This window comes from Salvelinus namaycush, chromosome 14, assembly GCF_016432855.1.
Source record: "Salvelinus namaycush isolate Seneca chromosome 14, SaNama_1.0, whole genome shotgun sequence".
Classification (NCBI taxonomy): domain Eukaryota; kingdom Metazoa; phylum Chordata; class Actinopteri; order Salmoniformes; family Salmonidae; genus Salvelinus; species Salvelinus namaycush.
This window is the reverse complement of record NC_052320.1, coordinates 14,364,245-14,386,515: the sequence shown is the minus strand read 5'-3', so window position 1 is coordinate 14,386,515 and position 22,271 is coordinate 14,364,245. Positions and strand designations below refer to the sequence as shown.

The window sequence follows — 22,271 nt, the reverse complement described above, 5'->3', positions numbered from 1 at the left end:
AGCCTGGAGGGCAAATGGGACAAGACCAGATGCTGCTCCAGGGATGGCGGGATGGAGGGATGGGGCCCAATGTACCCAATCACTCTCTGTCTATCATATCGTCTACAGTATGTCCCCCATCTGATGTGCATAGCCTCCTCCATGGTACCACACTGGTCTCACCAATGGTCGCTGTATACACCACGGGATACCTTTTCGTCAGAAAATGTTTTGGCCGTGTTTGGAATCCATTATCTGGATAAAACTCCTTTCCTATATGTCCAGTTGGATGCTGCCTTTTCTCTACGAGCTGTGGCACTTGTGGTTTTTCTTTTTGTTTACAGTTCATGTGAGGATAATATCTCCAAGGGAAATAAAACAAGAACAAACTGTATCCCTTTAACCAGGGATTTCTACATTATTGATCCAGCTAGATGGAGAACGACTTGACTTTGTAGAGTTTGGATTTAGAAGAGACCTTCTGTAAGGGACAGATGAATAATCCTGGGATGTCCCATTTGGGGGAAAGAGAGAATGAGTGTGATGGAGAGTGGAGGGAATGAGTGTGATGGAGGGTGGAGGAAATGAGGGTGATGGTGGGTGAAGGGAATGAGGGTGATGGAGGGTGGAGGGTATGAGGGTGATGGAGGGTGGAGGGAATGAGGGTGATGGAGGGTGGAGGGAATGAGGGTGATGGTGGGTGGAGGGAATGAGGGTGATGGTGGGTGGAGGGAATGAGGGTGATGGTGGGTGGAAGGAATGAGGGTGATGGAGGGTATAGGGAATGAGGGTGATGGTGGGTGTAGGGAATGAGGGTGATGGTGGGTGGAGGGAATGAGGGTGATGGTGGGTGGAGGGAATGAGGGTGATGGGTGGAGGGAATGAGGGTGATGGAAATAAAAGCCCTTTCTCTTTCTCATCCCTCTTTCTCTCATTTTGGGCAGCATGGGCAGCTATTGTTGAGCCAGAACAAATTGATCTCCGACAAAGTGAAAGAGTGAATGTTCGAGCATATTAGGCTCCCTGGGATGTCGCCATTGGTTGACCTGTGATGCATTAGGGGCACTAGTTGCGTTCAAATCAAATCAAATCAAATGTTATTAGTCACATGCGCCGAATACAACAGATGTAGACCTTACAGTGAAATGCTTACTTACGAGCCCCTAACCGACAGTACAGTTTAAAAAAATATGGATAAGAATAAAAGATAAAAGTAACAAGTAATTAAAGAGGAGCAGTAAAAAATAACAATATATACAAGGGGGGTGCCGGTACAGAGTCAATGTGCGGAGGCACCGGTTAGTTGAGGTAGTATGTACATGTAGGTAGAGTTAATTAAAGTGACTATGCATAGATGACAACAGAGAGTGGCAGTGGTGTGGAGAGGGGAGGGGACAATGTGAATAGTCTGGGTAGGCATTTGCTAGATGTTCAGGAGTCTTATGGCTTAGGGGTAGAAGCTGCTTAGAAGCCTCTTGGACCTAGACCATGCTCTTTTGTACCGCTTGCCGTGTGGTAGCAGAGCGAACAGTCTATGACTAGGGTGGCTGGAGTCTTTGACAATTTTCAGGGTCTTCCTCTGACACCGCATGGTACAGAGGTCCTGGATGGCAGGAACCTTGGCCCCAGTGATGTACTGGGCCGTTCGCACTACCCTCTGTAGTGCCTTGCGGTCGGAGGCCGAGCAGTTGCCATACCAGGCAGTGATGCAACCAGTCAGGATGTTCTCGATGGTGCAGCTGTATAACCTTTTAAGGATCTGAGGACTCATGCCAAATTTTTCAGTGTCCAGAGGGGGAATAGGTTTTGCCGTGCCCGCTTCACGACAGTCATGCGGTGCTTGGACCATGTTAGTTTGTTGGGGATGTGGACACCAAGGAACTTGAAGCTCTCACCCTGCTCCACCGCAGCCCGGTTGATGAGAATGGGGGTGTGCTCGGTCTTCTTTTTCCTGTAGTCCACAATCATATACTTTGTCTTGATCACGTTGAGGGAGAGGTTGTTGTCCTGGCACCACACGGCCAGGTCTCTGACGTCCTCCCTATAGACTGTCTCGTTGTTGTCGGTGATCAGGCCTACCACTGTTGTGTCATCGGCAAATTTAATGATGGTGTTGGAGTCGTGCCTGGCCGTGCAGTCATGAGTGAACAGGGAGTACAGGAGGGGGCTGAGCACGCACCCCTGAGGAGCCCCTGTGTTGAGGATCAGCGTGGCGGATATGTTGTTACCTACCCTTACCACCTGTGGGATGCCCGTCAGGAAGTCCAGGATCCAGTTGCAGAGGGAGGTGTTTATCCCCAGGCTCCTAAGGTTATTGATGAGCTTTGAGGGCACTACGTTGATGAAAGCTGAGCTGTAGTCAATGAATAGCATTCTCACATAGGTGTTCCTTCTGTCCAGGTGGGAAAGGGCAGTGTGGAGTGCAATAGAGACGGCATAATCTGTGGATCTGTTGGGGTAGTATGCAAATTAGAGTGGGTCTAGGGTTTCTGGGATGATGGTGTTGATGTGAGCCATGACCAGCCTTTAAAAGCACTTCATGGCTACAGACGTGAGTGCTACGGGTCGGTAGTCATTTAGGCAGGTTACCTTAGTGTTCTTGGGCACAGGCACTATGGTGGTCTGCTTAAAACATGTTGGTATTACAGACTTGGACAGGGAGAGGTTGAAAATGTCAGTGAAGACACTTGCTAGTTGGTCAGCGCATGCTCACAGTACATGTCCTGGTAATCCATCTGGCCCTGCAGCCTTGTGAATGTTGACCTGTCTTAAGGTCTTACTCACATCGGCTGCGGAGAGCGTGTTCACACAGTCGTCCGGTACAGCTGGTGCTCTCATGCATATTTCAGTGTTATTTGCCTCAAAGCGAGCATAGAAGTAGTTTAGCTCGTCCGGTAGGCTTGTGTTACTGGGCAGCTCTTGGCTGTGCTTCCTTTTGTAGTCTGTAATGGTTTGCAGACCCTGCCACATCCGACAAGCGTTAGAGCCGGTGTAGTACGACTCAATCTTAGTCCTGTATTGACGCTTTGCCTATTGTTAGCCTTTAGCTCAGTGCGGATGCTGCCTATAATCCATGGTTTCAGGTTGGGGTATGTATGGTCACTGTGGGGACGACGTCATCGATGCATTTATTGATGAAGCCAATGACAGATGTGGTGTACTCCTCAATGCCATTGGAGGAATCCCGGAACATATTCCAGTCTGTGCTAGCAAAACAGTCCTGTAGCTTAGCATCTACTTCATCTGACCACTTTTTTATTGATCTAGTCACTGGTGCTTCCTGCTTGCTTGTAAGCAAGAATCAGGAGGATAGACCTATGGTCAGATTTGCCAAATGGAGGGCGAGGGAGAGCTTTGTATGCATCTCTGTGTGTGGAGTATAGGTGGTCCAGAGTTATTTTCCCTCTGGTTGCACATTTAACATGTTGATAGAAAGGAGGTAGAACTGATTTAAGTTCCCCTGCATTAAAGTCCCTGGCTACCAGGAGCGCCACCTCTGGGTGAGCGCTTTCTTGTTTGCGTATGGCGGAATACAGCTCATTCAGTGCTGTATTGGTACCAGCCTCTGACTGTGGTGGTATATAAACAGCTTCAAAGAATATAGATGAGAACTCTCTCGGTAGGTAATGCGGTCTGCAGCTTATCATGAGAAACTCTACCTCATGCGTGCAATAGCTCGATACTTCCTTAGATATCGTCCACCAGCTGTTGTTTACAAAAATACATAGACGCTGCTGTTCTATCCTGCCGGTACATCGTACAACCAGCCAGCTGTATGTTGATATTGTCGTCGTTCAGCCACAGCTCCGTGAAGCATAAGATGTTACAGTTTTGAATGTCCCATTGATAGTTTAATCTTCCCAATAACTCGTCCATTTTTTTTGTCCAAAGATGGCATGTTTGCGAGCAGAACTGAGGGGAGTGTGGGTTTATTCGATCGCCTCCTACTCCTCAGAAGACAGCCCGCCCTCTGGCCTCTCTTTCTACGCCTCTTCTTCACGCAGATCACTGGGGTCGGGGCCTGTTCCCGAGGGAGCCGTATATTGGGATCGTCAGAGTCGTGAAAGAAGAAAAAGGATTCTGCTAGTCCGTGGTGAGTAATCGCAGTCCTGATGTCTCACAGTTCTTTTTGGTCATTAGAGACGGTAGCGGCAACATTATGTACAAAACTAGTAAAAAAATAAATGACAAACAACGCAGATAAACGAACATAAAAACACAATGGGTTGGGGGCACGTAAAACGTCTGCCTTCTGCTCCGGAGCCATTTTAACTACCAACAATATCAATGTTGTTGATGATCAGTTTGAGGCAGTTTGTGGGAGAGGATGGGAACATGTTGCAGGACAACATGGACAGGACATCTTACCTGTGAGTCCGTTGACCAGGGGAGACCTCTCTCTCTCCTCCTCGTCCTCCTCCTCGGGGGCTGCACTGTCCTTCCTGTCCATTTTGCTGACGGAGGTGGTGCGTTTCCTCTGGACCTCTGTATCAAACTCCTCATCAAACAGCACCTGATCTACCAGGTCAGGTTGCACCGGGCTGGGCTCCGCTGGGGGCTTGGGCGTCCCGTAGTAGTTCCCTGGTAGAGAACACACACAGCAGTGTCAATAGAAACAGTCAGTAACCGGGTAGAGACGATGATACTTTATTAATCCCCAAGGGGACGTTATGTTGTGGAAACAACTGTCTGATTACAATGAATACAGTACTGGTCAAACGTTTTAGAACAGCTTCTCATTCAAGAGTTTCTCTTTATTTTTACTATTTTCTAACACATATGGAATCATGTAGTAACCAAAAAAAGTGTTCAACAAATCAAAACATACACTGCTCAAAAAAATAAAGGGAACACTTAAACAACACAATGTAACTCCAAGTCAATCACACTTCTGTGAAATCAAACTGTCCACTTAGGAAGCAACACTGATTGACAATAAATTTCACATGCTGTTGTGCAAATGGAATAGACAAAAGGTGGAAATTATAGGCAATTAGCAAGACACCCCCAATAAAGGAGTGATTCTGCAGGTGGTGACCACAGACCACTTCTCAGTTCCTATGCTTCCTGGCTGATGTTTTGGTCACTTTTGAATGCTGGCGGTGCTCTCACTCTAGTGGTAGCATGAGACGGAGTCTACAACCCACACAAGTGGCTCAGGTAGTGCAGCTCATCCAGGATGGCACATCAATGCGAGCTGTGGCAAGAAGGTTTGCTGTGTCTGTCAGCGTAGTGTCCAGAGCATGGAGGCGCTACCAGGAGACAGGCCAGTACATCAGGAGACGTGGAGGAGGCCGTAGGAGGGCAACAACCCAGCAGCAGGACCGCTACCTCCGCCTTTGTGCAAGGAGGAGCACTACCAGAGCCCTGCAAAATGACCTCCAGCAGGCCACAAATGTGCATGTGTCAGCATATGGTCTCACAAGGGCTCTGAGGATCTCATCTCGGTACCTAATGGCAGTCAGGCTACCTCTGGCGAGCACATGGAGGGCTGTGCGGCCCCACAAAGAAATGCCACCCCACACCATGACTGACCCACCACCAAACCGGTCATGCTGGAGGATGGTGCAGGCAGCAGAACGTTCTCCACGGCGTCTCCAGACTCTGTCACGTCTGTCACATGTGCTCATGTGCTCAGTGTGAACCTGCTGTCATCTGTGAAGAGCACAGGGCGCCAAAGGCGAATTTGCCAATATTGGTGTTCTCTGGCAAATGCCAAACGTCCTGCACGGTGTTGGGCTGTAAGCACAACCCCCACCTGTGGACGTCGGGCCCTCATACCACCCTCATGGAGTCTGTTTCTGACCGTTTGAGCAGACACATGCACATTTGTGGCCTGCTGGAGGTCATTTTGCAGGGCTCTGGTAGTGCTCCTCCTTGCACAAAGGCGGAGGTAGCGGTCCTGCTGCTGGGTTGTTGCCCTCCTACGGCCTCCTCCACGTCTCCTGATGTACTGGCCTGTCTCCTGGTAGCGCCTCCATGCTCTGGACACTACGCTGACAGACACAGCAAACCTTCTTGCCACAGCTCGCATTGATGTGCCATCCTGGATGAGCTGCACTACCTGAGCCACTTGTGTGGGTTGTAGACTCCATCTCATGCTACCACTAGAGTGAGAGCACCTCCAGCATTCAAAAGTGACCAAAACATCAGCCAGGAAGCATAGGAACTGAGAAGTGGTCTGTGGTCACCACCTGCAGAATCACTCCTTTATTGGGGGTGTCTTGCTAATTGCCTATAATTTCCACCTTTTGTCTATTCCATTTGCACAACAGCATGTGAAATTTATTGTCAATCAGTGTTGCTTCCTAAGTGGACAGTTTGATTTCACAGAAGTGTGATTGACTTGGAGTTACATTGTGTTGTTTAAGTGTTCCCTTTATTTTTTTGAGCAGTGTATTTTATATTTGAGATTCTTCAAATAGCCACCCTTTGCCTTGATGACAGCTTTGCACACTCTTGGCATTCTCTCAACCAGCTTCATGAGATAGTCACCTGGGATGCATTTCAATTAACAGGTGTGTCTTGTTAAAAGTTAATTTGTGGAATTTCTTTACGCGTTTGAGCCAATCAGTTGTGTTGTGACAAGGTATACAGAAGATAGCCCTATTTGGTAAAAGACCAAGTCCATATTATGGCAAGAACAGCTCAAATAAGCAAAGAGAAACGACAGTCTGTTATTACTTTAAGACATGGAGGTCAGTCAATCTGTAAAATTTCAAGAACTTTGAAAGTTCCTTCAAGTTCAGTCGCAAAAACAATCAAGCACTATGATGAAACTGGCTCTCATGAGGACCGACCGCCACATGAAAGGAAGACCCAGAGTTACCTCTGCTGCAGAGGATAAGCTCATTAAAGTTACAAGCCTCAGAAATTGCAGCCCAAATAAATGCTTCACACAGTTCAAGTAACAGACACATCTCAACATCAACTGTTCAGAGGAGACTGCGTGAATCAGGACTTCATGGTCGAATTGCTGCAAAGAAACCACTACTAAAGGACACCAATAATAAGAAGAGACTTGCTTGGGCCAAGAAACATGAGCAATTGACATTAGACCGGTGGAAATCTGTCCTTTGGTCTGGAGTCCAAATTGGAGATTTTTGGTTCCAACCGCCGTGTCTTTGTGAAACGCGGTGTGGGTGAAGGGATGATCTCCACATGTGTATTTCCCATCGTAAAGCATGGAGGAGGAGGTGTTATGGTGTGGGGGTGCTTTGCTGGTGACACTGTCAGTGATTTATTTAGAATTCAAGGCACACTTAACAAGCATGGCTACCACAGCATTCTGCAGTGATACGCCCTTCCATCTGGTTTGGGCTTAGTGGGACTATCATTTGTTTTTCAACAGGACAATGGCCCAACACACCTCCAGGCTGTGTAAGGGCTATTTGACCAAGAAGGAGAGTTATGGAGTGCTGCATCAGATGACCTGGCCTCCACAATCCCCTGACCTCAACTCAATTGAGATGGTTTGGGATGAGTCGGACCGCAGAGTGAAGGAAAAGCAGCCAACAAGTTCTCAGCATATGTGGGAACTCCTTTAAGACTGTTGGAAAAGCATTCCAGGTGCAGCTGGTTGAGAGAATGCCAAGAGTGTGCAAAGCTGTCATCAAGGCAAAGGGTGGCTATTTGAAGAATCTCAAATCTCAAATATATTTGGATTTATTTAACACTATTTTGGCTACTACATGAATCCATATGTGTTATTTCATAGTTTTGATGTCTTCACTTATATTCTACAATGTAGAAAATAGCAAATATAAAGAAAAACAATTGAATGAGTAGGTGTTCTAAAACTTTGGACTGGAAGTGTATATGGCAGGTGCAACCACTCACATGCACACACGCACGCACACAGAGAGAGAGAGAGGATAGAGATAGCCGGTCAGAAACAGTCGTTCAATGACAGCCCTGGAGGAGAGATAGGACAGTTTATACTCAGCATGTCAACACTAAAAAGGGAAATGGATTCCCCACTGTAATGCAGTTCTGACCATAGCCTGGGCTCACTCTCCCTCTCTCCTTCCCCATCTCTCTCTCTCTCTTCTTATTGTCATATTTACTGCAGTGCAGTGCTGGGCTGTGCTCCCCAGAGCCCCGTGACAGAAGCCTTTATCCAGGACAGACCGGGCGAGGCGCTGCCTGGTTCTATTGGCTCTACTGGCTGTTTTATTGTCCTGTGTTGTGCACTGTGGTGCCCAGGGCCAAAACAGCACAACTCCCTCCGTGAGGAGAGGAACACTCTTTTTTAACTCCCTCCCTCCCTCCCTCCCTCCCTCCCTCCCTCCCTCCCTCCCTCCCTCCCTCCCTCCCTCCCTCCCTCCCTCCCTCCCTCGCCTTCTATCTCTCCCTCCCTCTCTTGCCTTCTCTCTCTCTCTCTCCCTCCCTCCCTCACCTTCTCTCTCTCCCTCTCTCCCTCGCCTTCTCTCTCTCCCTCTCTCCCTCGCCTTCTCTCTCTCCCTCACCTTCTCTCTCTCTCCCTCCCTCCCTTGCCTTCTCTCTCTCTCTGTCCCTCCCTCCCTCACCTTCTCTCTCTCCCTCTCCTTCTCTCTCTCTCCCTCCCTCCCTTGCCTTCTCTCTCTCTCTGTCCCTCCCTCCCTCACCTTCTCTCTCTCCCTCTCCCTCCCTCCCTCCCTCACCTTCTCTCTCTCCCTCTCCTTCTCTCTCCTTCTCTCTCTCCCTCGCCTTCTCTCTCTCCCTCTCTCCCTCGCCTTCTCTCTCCCTCTCTCCCTCACCTTCTCTCTCTCTCCCTCCCTCCCTTGCCTTCTCTCTCTCTCTGTCCCTCCCTCCCTCACCTTCTCTCTCTCCCTCTCCTTCTCTCTCTCTCCCTCCCTCCCTTGCCTTCTCTCTCTCTGTCCCTCCCTCCCTCACCTTCTCTCTCTCCCTCTCCTTCTCTCTCTCTCGCTCCCTCCCTCACCTTCTCTCTCTCCCTCTCCTTCTCTCTCTCTCTCCCTCGCCTTCTCTCTCTCCCTCTCTCCCTCGCCTTCTCTCTCTCCCTCTCTCCCTCACCTTCTCTCTCTCTCCCTCCCTCCCTTGCCTTCTCTCTCTCTCTGTCCCTCCCTCCCTCACCTTCTCTCTCTCCCTCTCCTTCTCTCTCTCTCCCTCCCTCCCTTGCCTTCTCTCTCTCTCTGTCCCTCCCTCCCTCACCTTCTCTCTCTCCCTCTCCTTCTCTCTCTCTCCCTCCCTCCCTCACCTTCTCTCTCTCCCTCGCCTTCTCTCTCTCTCTCTCCCTCGCCTTCTCTCTCTCCCTCGCCTTCTCTCTCTCCCTCTCTCCCTCACCTTCTCTCTCTCTCCCTCCCTCCCTTGCCTTCTCTCTCTCTCTGTCCCTCCCTCCCTCACCTTCTCTCTCTCCCTCTCCTTCTCTCTCTCTCCCTCCCTCCCTCCCTCACCTTCTCTCTCTCCCTCTCCTTCTCTCTCTCTCTCCCTCACCTTCTCTCTCTCCCTCACCTTCTCTCTCTCCCTCTCTCCCTCACCTTCTCTCTCTCTCCCTCCCTCCCTTGCCTTCTCTCTCTCTCTGTCCCTCCCTCCCTCACCTTCTCTCTCTCTCTCTCCTTCTCTCTCTCTCCCTCTCTCCCTCGCCTTCTCTCTCTCCCTCTCTCCCTTGCCTTCTCTCTCTCTCTCTCTCTCCCTCGCCTTCTCGCCTTCTCTCTCTCTCCCTGGCCTTCTCTCTCTCCCTCGCCTTCTCTCTCTGCCTCTCCTCCCTCCATCTTTGTCTCTGTCTCTCTCCCTCGCCTTCTCTCTCTCTCCCTCTCTCCCTCGCCTTCTCTCTCTCCCTCTCTCCCTCATCTTCTCTCTCTCCTACTGTGGGAAAGTTGACCCAATTTCTCGATTTCTTTTCGCCTCCTCACAGCTAACCAGACAGAACAATCTAAAGAAAGAGAGGAAGGGGGAGAAACAGCAACTCAGGAGGGTATACATGTTGATTCATTTTGCTGTTCCCTCTCTTCCCTCTGCCCCTGGGAAGCCAGTCCTCCAGTGGCGCTGACTTTAGAGTAGAATGCAAAACTAACTCCTGGAGTTTTTCAGCCTATCTGGGGCGGTGGTGAGTTATAGTTATATCAGTGGAGGCTGCTGAGGGGAGGACGGCTCATAATAATGGCTGGAACGGGGCGAATGAAACCATGTGTTTGACACCATTTCGCTCCAGCCATTACCACGAGCCTGTCCTCCCCAATTAAAGTGACAACAACCTCCTGTGAGCTGCATGTACCATAGAGAGTTATTACATGTGGAGAAACATCTCTCAACGACATAGTAGTCCGTTTACAACACTGACGGGTTGCCTCATCTTATGGGTATTCATGGGAAAAATACCCAAACATCTAAGAGTAAACCTAGCTCAATGTGTTTTGAAACATAGGCCCAGACCTGGCACAGCAAAATTAAAGATGTCATTATGCCAACATATTATCATTATAAAGTTATTAACATACACTGAGTATGACGGACTGAACAGGTGAATCCAGGTGAAAGATATGATCCCTTATTGATGTCACTTGTTAAATCCACATCAATCAGTGTAGATGAAGGGGAGGAGACAGGTTAAAGAAGGATTTTTAAGACTTGAGACCATTTAGACATGGATTGTGTATGTGTGCCATTCAGAGGGTCAAACAATAGGTTCCTGTGTGTATCCAGAATGGTCCACCACCCAAAGGACATCCAGACAATTTGATCCAACTGGGGGAATCATTTGAGTCAACATGGACTGGCATTCCTGCGGAACGCTTTAGGTTTTTAGACCAAGACTCTTGTCTCGCTCTTTTAATTTATTTAATTTTATTAATCCAGACCTGTCACCACACGACCAAGCCACCTTCCTCCCTCTCTTCTACTTCCCCCTCTCTCTCTCTCTCTCTCTCTCTCTCTCTCTCTCTCTCTCCACATCTCCTTCTCGCTCCTCTCTCTCTCTCTCCCTCCCTCCCTCTCCCTCTCAGGCCCAGTGGTGTGTGATTAATAGCTCATAAACACAGCTCTCCTAGTCTCTGATTAATGTGTACTAGAGAGCACAGAGAGGGAGAGAGGGGAGCGGAAGAGAGAGGACAGCGGAAGAAAGGGGACAGGGGGATGAGAGAGGAAGAAGGGACAGAGGGAGAAAGAGGGAGGAGAGAGGAAGAGGGGACAGAAGGAGGGGAGAGGAAGAAGGAGGAGAGGAAGAGGGAACAGCGGGAGGGGAAAGGAAGAGGGGACAGCGGGAGGGAAAGGAAGAGGGGACAGCGAGAGGGGAGAGGAAGACAGGGCAGCGGGAGGAAGAGGGAGGAGAGAGGAAGGGAGGAAGAGGGGACAGAAGGAGGGGAGAGGAAGAGGGAGGAGAGGAAGAGGAGACAGAAGGAGGAGAGAGGAAGAGGGGACAGAGGGAGGGTAGAGGAAGAGAAAGAGAAGACAGAGGGAGGGTAGAGGAAGAGAAGACACGGGGAGGGTAGAGGAAGAGAAGACAGTGGGAGGGTAGAGGAAGAGAGGACACAGGGAGGGTAGAGGAAGAGAGGACACATGGAGGGTAGAGGAAGAGAGGACAGAGGGAGGGTAGAGGAAGAGAAGACAGAGGGAGGGTAGAGGAAGAGAGGACAGAGGGAGGGTAGAGGAAGAGAAGACACGGGGAGGGTAGAGGAAGAGAAGACAGAGGGAGGGTAGAGGAAGAGAGGACACAGGGAGGGTAGAGGAAGAGAAGACAGAGGGAGGGTAGAGGAAGAGAGGAGAGAGGGAGGGTAGAGGAAGAGAAGACACGGGGAGGGTAGAGGAAGAGAAGACAGAGGGAGGGTAGAGGAAGAGAGGACACAGGGAGGGTAGAGGAAGAGAAGACATAGGGAGGGTAGAGGAAGAGAGGACAGAGGGAGGGTAGAGGAAGAGAAGACAGAGGGAGGGTAGAGGAAGAGAGGACACAGGGAGGGTAGAGGAATAGAAGACAGAGGGAGGGTAGAGGAAGAGAGGACAGAGGGAGGGTAGAGGAAGAGAAGACAGAGGGAGGGTAGAGGAAGAGAGGACAGAGGGAGGGTAGAGGAAGAGATGACAGAGGGAGGGTAGAGAAAGATAGGACAGAGGGAGGGTAGAGGAAGAGAGGACAGAGGGAGGGTAGAGGAAGAGAGGACACAGGGAGGGTAGAAGAAGAGAGGACACAGGGAGGGTAGAGGAAGAGAAGACACGGGGAGGGTAGAGGAAGAGAGGACACAGGGAGGGTAGAGGAAGAGAAGACAGAGGGAGGGAGGGTAGAGGAAGAGATGACAGAGGGAGGGTAGAGGAAGAGAGGACAGAGGGAGGGTAGAGGAAGAGAGGACAGAGGACAGAGGGAGGGTAGAGGAAGAGAGGACACAGGGAGGGTAGAAGAAGAGAGGACACAGGGAGGGTAGAGGAAGAGAAGACACGGGGAGGGTAGAGGAAGAGAGGACAGAGGGAGGGTAGAGGAAGAGAGGACACAGGGAGGGTAGAGGAAGAGAAGACATAGGGAGGGTAGAGGAAGAGAGGACAGAGGGAGGGTAGAGGAAGAGAAGACAGAGGGAGGGTAGAGGAAGAGAGGACACAGGGAGGGTAGAGGAATAGAAGACAGAGGGAGGGTAGAGGAAGAGAGGACAGAGGGAGGGTAGAGGAAGAGAAGACAGAGGGAGGGTAGAGGAAGAGAGGACACATGGCGGGTAGAGGAAGAGAAGACAGAGGGAGGGAGGGTAGAGGAAGAGATGACAGAGGGAGGGTAGAGAAAGAGGACAGAGGGAGGGTAGAGGAAGAGAGGACAGAGGGAGGGTAGAGGAAGAGAGGACACAGGGAGGGTAGAAGAAGAGAGGACACAGGGAGGGTAGAGGAAGAGAAGACACGGGGAGGGTAGAGGAAGAGAGGACACAGGGAGGGTAGAGGAAGAGAAGACAGAGGGAGGGAGGGTAGAGGAAGAGATGACAGAGGGAGGGTAGAGGAAGAGAGGACAGAGGGAGGGTAGAGGAAGAGAGGACAGAGGACAGAGGGAGGGTAGAGGAAGAGAGGACACAGGGAGGGTAGAAGAAGAGAGGACACAGGGAGGGTAGAGGAAGAGAAGACACGGGGAGGGTAGAGGAAGAGAGGACAGAGGGAGGGTAGAGGAAGAGAGGACAGAGGGAGGGTAGAGGAAGAGAGGACATGGGGAGGGTAGAGGAAGAGAGGACAGAGGGAGGGTAGAGGAAGAGAAGACAGCGGGAGGGTAGAGGAAGAGAGGACAGAGGGAGGGTAGAGGAAGAGAGGACACAGGGAGGGTAGAGGAAGAGAGGACAGAGGGAGGGTAGAGGAAGAGAGGACAGAGGGAGGGTAGAGGAAGAGGGGACAGAGGGAGGGTAGAGGAAGAGAGGACACAGGGAGGGTAGAGGAAGAGAAGACACGGGGAGGGTAGAAGAAGAGAGGACACAGGGAGGGTAGAGGAAGAGAAGACAGAGGGAGGGAGGGTAGAGGAAGAGAGGACAGAGGGAGGGTAGAGGAAGAGAAGATAGAAGGAGGGTAGAGGAAGAGAAGACAGAGGGAGGGTAGAGGAAGAGAGGACACAGGGAGGGTAGAGGAAGAGAAGACACGGGGAGGGTAGAAGAAGAGAGGACACAGGGAGGGTAGAGGAAGAGAAGACACGGGGAGGGTAGAGGAAGAGAGGACAGAGGGAGGGTAGAGGAAGAGAGGACAGAGGGAGGGTAGAGGAAGAGAGGACATGGGGAGGGTAGAGGAAGAGAGGACAGAGGGAGGTTAGAGGAAGAGAAGACAGCGGGAGGGTAGAGGAAGAGAGGACAGAGGGAGGGTAGAGGAAGAGAGGACACAGGGAGGGTAGAGGAAGAGAGGACAGAGGGAGGGTAGAGGAAGAGAGGACAGAGGGAGGGTAGAGGAAGAGAAGATAGAAGGAGGGTAGAGGAAGAGAAGACAGAGGGAGGGTAGAGGAAGAGAGGACACAGGGAGGGTAGAGGAAGAGAAGACACGGGGAGGGTAGAGGAAGAGAAGACAGAGGGAGGGTAGAGGAAGAGAGGACACAGGGAGGGTAGAGGAAGAGAGGACACAGGGAGGGTAGAGGAAGAGAGGACAGAGGGAGGGTAGAGGAAGAGAAGACAGGGGGAGGGTAGAGGAAGAGAGGACAGAGGGAGGGTAGAGGAAGAGAGGACAGAGGGAGGGTAGAGGAAGAGAGGACAGAGGGAGGGTAGAGGGAGAGAGGACACAGGGAGGGTAGAGGAAGAGGGGACAGCGGGATGGGAGAGGAAGAGAAGACAGAGGGAGGGTAGAGGAAGAGAAGACAGAGGGAGGGTAGAGGAAGAGGGGACACATGGAGGGTAGAGGAAGAGAAGACAGAGGGAGGGTAGAGGAAGAGAGGACACAGGGAGGGTAGAGGAAGAGGGGACAGCGGGATGGGAGAGCAAGAGGGGACAGCAGGGGGAGAGGAAGAGGGGACAACGGAACGGGAGAGGAAGAGGGGACAGCGGGATGGGAGAGGGGACAGCGGGAGGGAGAGGAGAGGGGGAAGATACATTTGTTACAGTATTCATCACCATTAATCTGAAGGGAATCTGTAGGATGTGTGTAGAGAGGGGTGTGTGTGTCTGTGTGAGTGTGTGTGTAGGTCAGCTGTTTGTTCACCTGCACCTGCCCGCAATTGCTAATAACAAATCCACAACTGCCCGACTATATGTGATAAAGTGAAAGTCTGAGGCCCACACCCAACCCTAACCTGATAATATAGAACATGTGCTGTAGGCTACAGTAAGAGACTGGTGGAACAATTTTTTGACAGGAGGTGCAGGATTTTCATGCCTGATTTATAATTTCTGATGTTTTGTAGGTCATTTGTTTGTCAACTCTATAATCAGATGCAGCTTCTCTTCTGTCATTACATGTTGCCCTAGAAGACTAAATAAACCCTTACTCAACAGAAGAAAAAAAAACTGGAAAGATTTTCTGTGCAAAATTTTCAAATGTCATCAGTTTGACCAGTTGTAAAGAAATGGAAAGCTGTGAAAACGACCCAACGTGTTTTGGATAAGATTTAAGTTCGGCTTAGATGCATATTTCATGTGTTTGAAATACTAGCAGCTTTTATGATGCTGATAAAGATAGCACCTGTTCCACAGTCAACATTTTGCCTACATTTGGTGTATCATTTTACTGCAAGAAATGCTTAATTATGCAGGAGTTAATATTAAGGCTATGTGAGAGGATATAGACCTACAGTCAGGGTCCAGATTTCAGTTTCCATTGAACCCATCTGAATTGTAACAGATGACATTCATATTTGGACTATCTCTGAAACTCACTTAGATAATATATTTGATGATACAGTGGTAGCAATACATGGTTATAACATTTACCAAAAAGACAGAAATGCCAATGGGGGTGGTATTGCCATCTTTATAAAGAACCACATTCCTGTAAAGCTTAGAGAATATCTAATGTTAAATACTGTTGAAGTAATATGGCAAAAAGGTTAATCTGCCTCACATGAAGCCCATTCTTGTGGGAAGCTGCTATAGATCACCAAGTGCTAACAGTCAGTATCTGGATAATATGTGTGAAATGCTTGATATTGTATGTGATATCAACAGAGGTATATTTTCTGGGTGATTTAAATGTTGACTGGCTCTCATCAAGCTGCGCACTCAAGAAAAAATATATCATTGTAATCAGTGCCTGCAACCTGATTCAGGTTGTCAATCAACCTATCAGGGTAGTTACAAACAGCACATGAATGAAATCATCAACATCTATTGATCATATCTTTGCTAATGCTGCAAAAATTTGCTTTAAAACAGTATCCAAATACATAGGATGTAGTGATCACAATATAATGGCCATATCTAGGAAAACCAAAGTTCCAAAGGCTGGGCCTTAAATAGTGTATATATAAGAGGTCATAAAATAAGTTTTGTAGTGATTCTTATGTTGATGATGTAAAGAATATTTGCTAGTCTGTGGTGTGTAATGAGGAGCAACCAGACACTGCACTTGACACATTTATGAAAATGCTTTTTCCAGTTACTAATAAGCACGCACCCATTAAGAAAACGACTGTAAAAACTGTTAAAGCCCCTTGGATTAATGAGGAATTGAACAATTTTATGGTTGAGAGGGGTGAGGCAAAAGGTATGGCAACTAAGTCTGGCAGCCCAACTGATTGGCAAACATACTGCAAATTGAGAAATCATGTAAATAAACTAAATCAAAAGAAAAATAAACTATACTATGAAACAAAAAAATAAATTATATAAAGAATGATAGTAAAATGCTTTGGAGCACCTTAAATGAAATGTTGGGCAAAAAGGCAAACTCGGCTCCAACATTCAGTGGATCAGATGGCTCATTCATCACAAAACCCACTGATATTGCCAATTACTTTAATTACTTTTTCATTGGCAAGATTAGTAAACTTAGGGGTGACATGCCAGCAACAAACACTGACACTACACATCCAAGTATATCTGAAAGACAAGTACATTATGAAAGACAAGCATAGTACTTTTGAAATCCGTAAAGTGAGTGCTAGAAGAAGTGAAAAAATGATTGTTGTCTATCAACAATGACAAGCTACCGGGGTCTGTCAACCTGGATGGAACATTACTGAGTATAATAGCGGACGATATTGCCACTCCTATTTGCCATATCTTCAATTTAAGCATCTGGAAAGTGTGTTCCCTCAGGTTTGGAGAGAAGCAAACGTCATAGCTACCCAAGAATAGTAAAGCCCCCTTTACTGGCTCAAATAGCTGACCAATCAGCCTGTTACCAACAGTTAGTAAACTTTTGGAAAAAATTGTGTTTGACCAGATACAATGTTATTTTACAGTAAACAAATTGACAGACTTTCCGCATGCTTATAGGGAAGCACATTCAACAAGCACAGCACTCACACAAATGACTGATGATTGGCTGAGAGAAATTGATGATAAAAAGATTGTGGGGGCTGTTTTGTTAGACTTCATTGCGATATCGATCATAGCCTGCTGCTGGAAAAACGGGTGCGTTATGGCTTACACCCCCTGCTATATTGTGGATAAAGAGTTACCTGTCTAACAGAACCCAGAGGGTGTTCTTTAATGGAAGCCTCTCCAACAGAATCCAGGTAGAATCAGGAATTCCCCAGGACAGCTGTTTAGGGCAGCTATTTAGGCCCCTTACTTTTTAAAATCTTTACTACTTGGGTAAAGCCAGTGTGTCTATGTGTGTGGATGACTCAACATTATACACGTCAGCTACTACAGGGACTGAAATGACTGCAACACTAAACAAAGAGCTGCAGTTAGTTTCAGAATGGGTGGCAAGGAATAAGTTAGTCCTTAATATTTCAAAAACTAAAAGCATTTTATTTGGGGCAAATCATTGACTAAACCCTAAACCTCAACTAAATATTGTAATTAGTAATGTGGAAATTGAGCAAATGGAGGTGACTAAACGGCTTGGAGCAACCCTGGATGGTAAACTGTCATGATCAAAACATATTGATACAACAGTAGCTAAGATGGGGAGAAGTCTGTCCACAATAAAGAACTGCCCTGCCTTTTTAACAACACTATCAACAAGGCAGGTCCAACAGTCTAGAGGTCGACCGATTATGATTTTTCAACGCCGATACCGATACCGATTATTGGAGGACAAAAAAAGCCGATACCGATTAATCGGCCAATATTTTTTTTTTTTTACATATATATATATGTATTTATATACACTGCTCAAAAAAATAAAGGGAACACTAAAATAACACATCCTAGATCTGAATGAATGAAATATTTTTATTAAATACTTTTTTCTTTACATAGTTGAATGTGCTGACAACAAAATCACACAAAAATTATCAATGGAAATCAAATTTATCAACCCATGGAGGTCTGGATTTGGAGTCACACTCAAAATTAAAGTGGAAAACCACACTACAGGCTGATCCAACTTTGATGTAATGTCCTTAAAACAAGTCAAAATGAGGCTCAGTAGTGTGTGTGGCCTCCACGTGCCTGTATGACCTCCCTACAACGCCTGGGCATGCTCCTGATGAGGTGGCGGATGGTCTCCTGAGGGATCTCCTCCCAGACCTGGACTAAAGCATCCGCCAACTCCTGGACAGTCTGTGGTGCAACGTGGCGTCGGTGGATGGAGCGAGACATGATGTCCCAGATGTGCTCAATTGGATTCAGGTCTTGGGAACGGGCAGGCCAGTCCATAGCATCAATGCCTTCCTCTTGCAGGAACTGCTGACACACTCCAGCCACATGAGGTCTAGCATTGTCTTGCATTAGGAGGAACCCAGGGCCAACCGCACCAGCATATGGTCTCACAAGGGGTCTGAGGATCTCATCTCGGTACCTAATGGCAGTCAGGCTACCTCTGGCGAGCACATGGAGGGCTGTGCGGCCCCCCAAAGAAATGCCACCCCACACCATGACTGACCCACCGCCAAACCGGTCATGCTGGAGGATGTTGCAGGCAGCAGAACGTTCTCCACGGCGTCTCCAGACTCTGTCACGTCTGTCACATGTGCTCAGTGTGAACCTGCTTTCATCTGTGAAGAGCACAGGGCGCCAGTGGCGAATTTGCCAATCTTGGTGTTCTCTGGCAAATGCCAAACGTCCTGCACGGTGTTGGGCTGTAAGCACAACCCCCACCTGTGGACGTCGGGCCCTCATACCACCCTCATGGAGTCTGTTTCTGACCGTTTGAGCAGACACATGCACATTTGTGGCCTGCTGGAGGTCATTTTGCAGGGCTCTGGCAGTGCTCCTCCTGCTCCTCCTTGCACAAAGGCGGAGGTAGCGGTCCTGCTGCTGGGTTGTTGCCCTCCTACGGCCTCCTCCACGTCTCCTGATGTACTGGCCTGTCTCCTGGTAGCGCCGCCATGCTCTGGAGACTACGCTGACAGACACAGCAAACCTTCTTGCCACAGCTCGCATTGATGTGCCATCCTGGATGAGCTGCACTACCTGAGCCACTTGTGTGGGTTGTAGACTCCGTCTCATGCTACCACTAGAGTGAAAGCACCGCCAGCATTCAAAAGTGACCAAAACATCAGCCAGGAAGCATAGGAACTGAGAAGTGGTCTGTGGTCACCACCTGCAGAACCACTCCTTTATTGGGGGTGTCTTGCTAATTGCCTATAATTTCCACCTTTTGTCTATTCCATTTGCACAACAGCATGTGAAATTTATTGTCAATCAGTGTTGCTTCCTAAGTGGACAGTTTGATTTCACAGAAGTGTGATTGACTTGGAGTTACTTTAAGTGTTGTTTAAGTGTTCCCTTTATTTTTTTGAGCAGTGTATATATATATATATATATATATATATATATATATATATCATACACACACACACATTTTTGTAATAATGACAATTGCAACAATACTGAATGAACAATGAACACTTTTATTTTAACTTAATATAATACATAAATAAAATCAATTTAGTCTCAAATAACATGAGAACATATGCTAAAACGAACCACCAGCTTTCATGGGTCTTCAATATTCCCAGTTAAGAAGTTTTAGGTTGTAGTGCAGAAAGCAGAGCTTCTCTGCATGGTCCCCTGTCAGTCTGCTCCTCCGCGAAACACAGACCTTATTTGAAGTAGATCAAGACATTCTCTATGGAAGACATGAACAGTAAAATAACGAAGGAACCCCTGTCAAGTTCAGCCGCAAGTTATTACAGGAATTATAACGCGTCGACTACTTCTCTCTAAACCATATACCTTTGACTAATCCGGAAACTATCACCTCGAAAACAAAACGTTTATTCCGTTCCGTATTTTATCTAACGGGTGGCATCCATGAGTCTAAATATTCCTGTTATATTGCACAACCTTCAATATTGTCATAATTACGTAAAATTCTGGCAAATTAGTTCGCCAAGAGCCAGGAGGCCCAAACTGTTGCATATACCCTGACTCTGCGTGCAATGAACGCAAGAGAAATGACACAATTTCACTTGGTTAATATTGCCTGCTAACCTGGATTTCTTTTAGCTAAATATGGAGGTTTAAAAATATATACTTGTGTATTGATTTTAAGAAAGGCATTGATGTTTATGGTTAAGTCATTGGAGCAATGACAGTCATTGATTGATTGTTTTTTATAAGATACGTTTAATGCTAGCTAGCAACTTACCTTAGCTTACTGCATTCGCGTAACAGGCAGGCTCCTCGTGGAGTGCAATGTAATCAGGTTAGAGGTTAGAGGTTAGAGCAATGTTAGAGCAATGTAATCAGGTTAGAGCATTGGACTAGTTAACTGTAAGGTTGCAAGAATGGATCCCCCGAGCTGACAAGGTTAAAAATGAGAACGTTCCTAGGCCGTCATTGAAAATAAGAATGTGTTCTTAACTGACTTGCCTAGTTAAATAAAGATTAAATAAAGGTGTAAAAAAAAAAAAAAATCGGTGCCCAAAAATACCGATTTCTGATTGTTATGAAAACTTGAAATCGGCCCTCATTAATCGGCCATTCCGATTAATCGATCGACCTCTACTACAGTCCCTAGTTTCGTCGCACCTGGACTACTGTTCAATAGTGTGGTCAGGTGCCACAAAGAGGGACTTACAAGAAGTACAATTGTCTCAGAACAGGGCAGCACAGCTGTCCCTTAAAAGTACACAGGGAGCTAACATTAATGATATGCATCTCTTATGGCTCAAAGTGGAAGAGAGATTGACTTCATCATTACTTGTTTTTGTAAGAAGTGTTGACAACCTGAATGTACCGAGCTGTCTGTTTAAACTACTAGCACACAGTTCGGACCCATGCATACCCCACAAGACATGCCACCAGAACAGAATATGGGAGGCACACAGTTCTACACAGAGCCATGACTACGTGGATCTCTATTCCACATCAGGTAACTGAATCTGATTTAAAAAATAATGATTTAGAATCTGATTTAAAAAATACACCTTATGGAACAGTGGGGACTGTGAAGAGACACACACACAAGCTCTAGCACACACGTACATAGTAATATTGTTGTATGGTGGTATTATACATTTTGTATTGTAGATATGTAGTGGTGTAATAATGTTATATGATGAACCGTTGCATCTATATGCTGCCTTGGCAACAGCTAATGGGGATCACTAATAAATACAAATACAACCAGTAGGCTACAGTTCCCTTGAGGTGCTATAGGCCTATTTGAAGTCCCCATCTTGTGACTGTTGAATTTGTATAACGCCTCACAATCATCACACACAACATATCATCCTCTTTTACCACTTCACCAAATCTTTCTGTCCCTCCCTTCTCTTTAATTTCAATTTCATTTCTCTAAAAAATGAATTTCATTTAATTTCATTTCTCTAATTCAAATCAACTCCGTCATTGTCCTTTTTGCCTCTGTGTATTGATTTTTCTGCCCGTTCCCAAAAGCATTTGGTGGTTAGCGTGCAGGCTATTTGGTGCACGTACAGTTAGGCCCTAAAGCTTAGGCTTACGCACTAAGGACACTAAGGAGTCTAAAATAATGAGAGAAAAACCTCAATGTAGTCCATAGATTTAAATTGCACAATAATTATTCATTAATGGATTTTTAAAAGTATTGTTTTCTCTTTATTCAACCTACCCACCGTCCACCCACCACCCTTCATCCATCACCCATCATCCACCACCCACCCACCCTTCACCCACCACCCTTCATCCATCACCCACCACCCACCCTTCACCCACCACCCTTCATCCATCACCCACCACCCTTCATCCATCACCCACCACCCACCCTTCACCCACCACCCTTCAGCCACCACCCTTCACCCACCCTTCATCCATCACCCACCACCCTTCATCCATCACCCACCACCCACCACCCTTCAGCCACCACCCTTCACCCACCACCCTTCATCCATCACCCACCACCCTTCACCCACCACCCACCACCCACCCATCACCTCTAAGCATTATGTCAATTGGTCCAGACTAGGCTGCGTGTCTGGAGAGAAGTGTTCGCCGAATGTCTCAGATGAGTGAATGTGCTGATCATCCAAACACAAGAGGATCACAAACATGCAAATGTTCTTCACTGGTTGCATTCACTCCTTCAGCCTGGTCCGTCCGGCACTAGTCATGTGAGATAATTTATTAAATCACAAACATCTGTTCTGTTGTGAACAATGTTTTCCTGACTGGTTCAACCCGCGCATCACTAGTGTGTGGAGTAGGGGGGCTACATTCCTGATGTGGGTTTAATGTTTGTGAGACGTGGGTAGGTAGTAGGTAGTAGGCAGGGTGTGGAACCAGAGAGACACACTATACAGTCCAACTTTGTGGACATGAGATACAGTGTTGTCTTGCCATAGATTTTCAAGCTGATTTAAGTCAAATCTGTAACTAGGCCACTCAGGAGCA

The 22,271-nt window shown here is 47.6% G+C and overlaps 1 protein-coding gene across 1 annotated transcript in view; it reads right to left on the bottom strand.

Moving 5' to 3' along the window:
• Positions 1 to 22,271, bottom strand: part of LOC120059177 (membrane-associated guanylate kinase, WW and PDZ domain-containing protein 3-like) — a 307,200-nt gene that overhangs the window by 55,355 nt on the left and 229,574 nt on the right. The window contains exon 4 of the mRNA XM_039008028.1: positions 4,348 to 4,560. Within this exon, the coding sequence (XP_038863956.1) occupies positions 4,348 to 4,560 (213 nt within the window). The remainder of the gene's footprint in view (positions 1 to 4,347; positions 4,561 to 22,271) is intronic.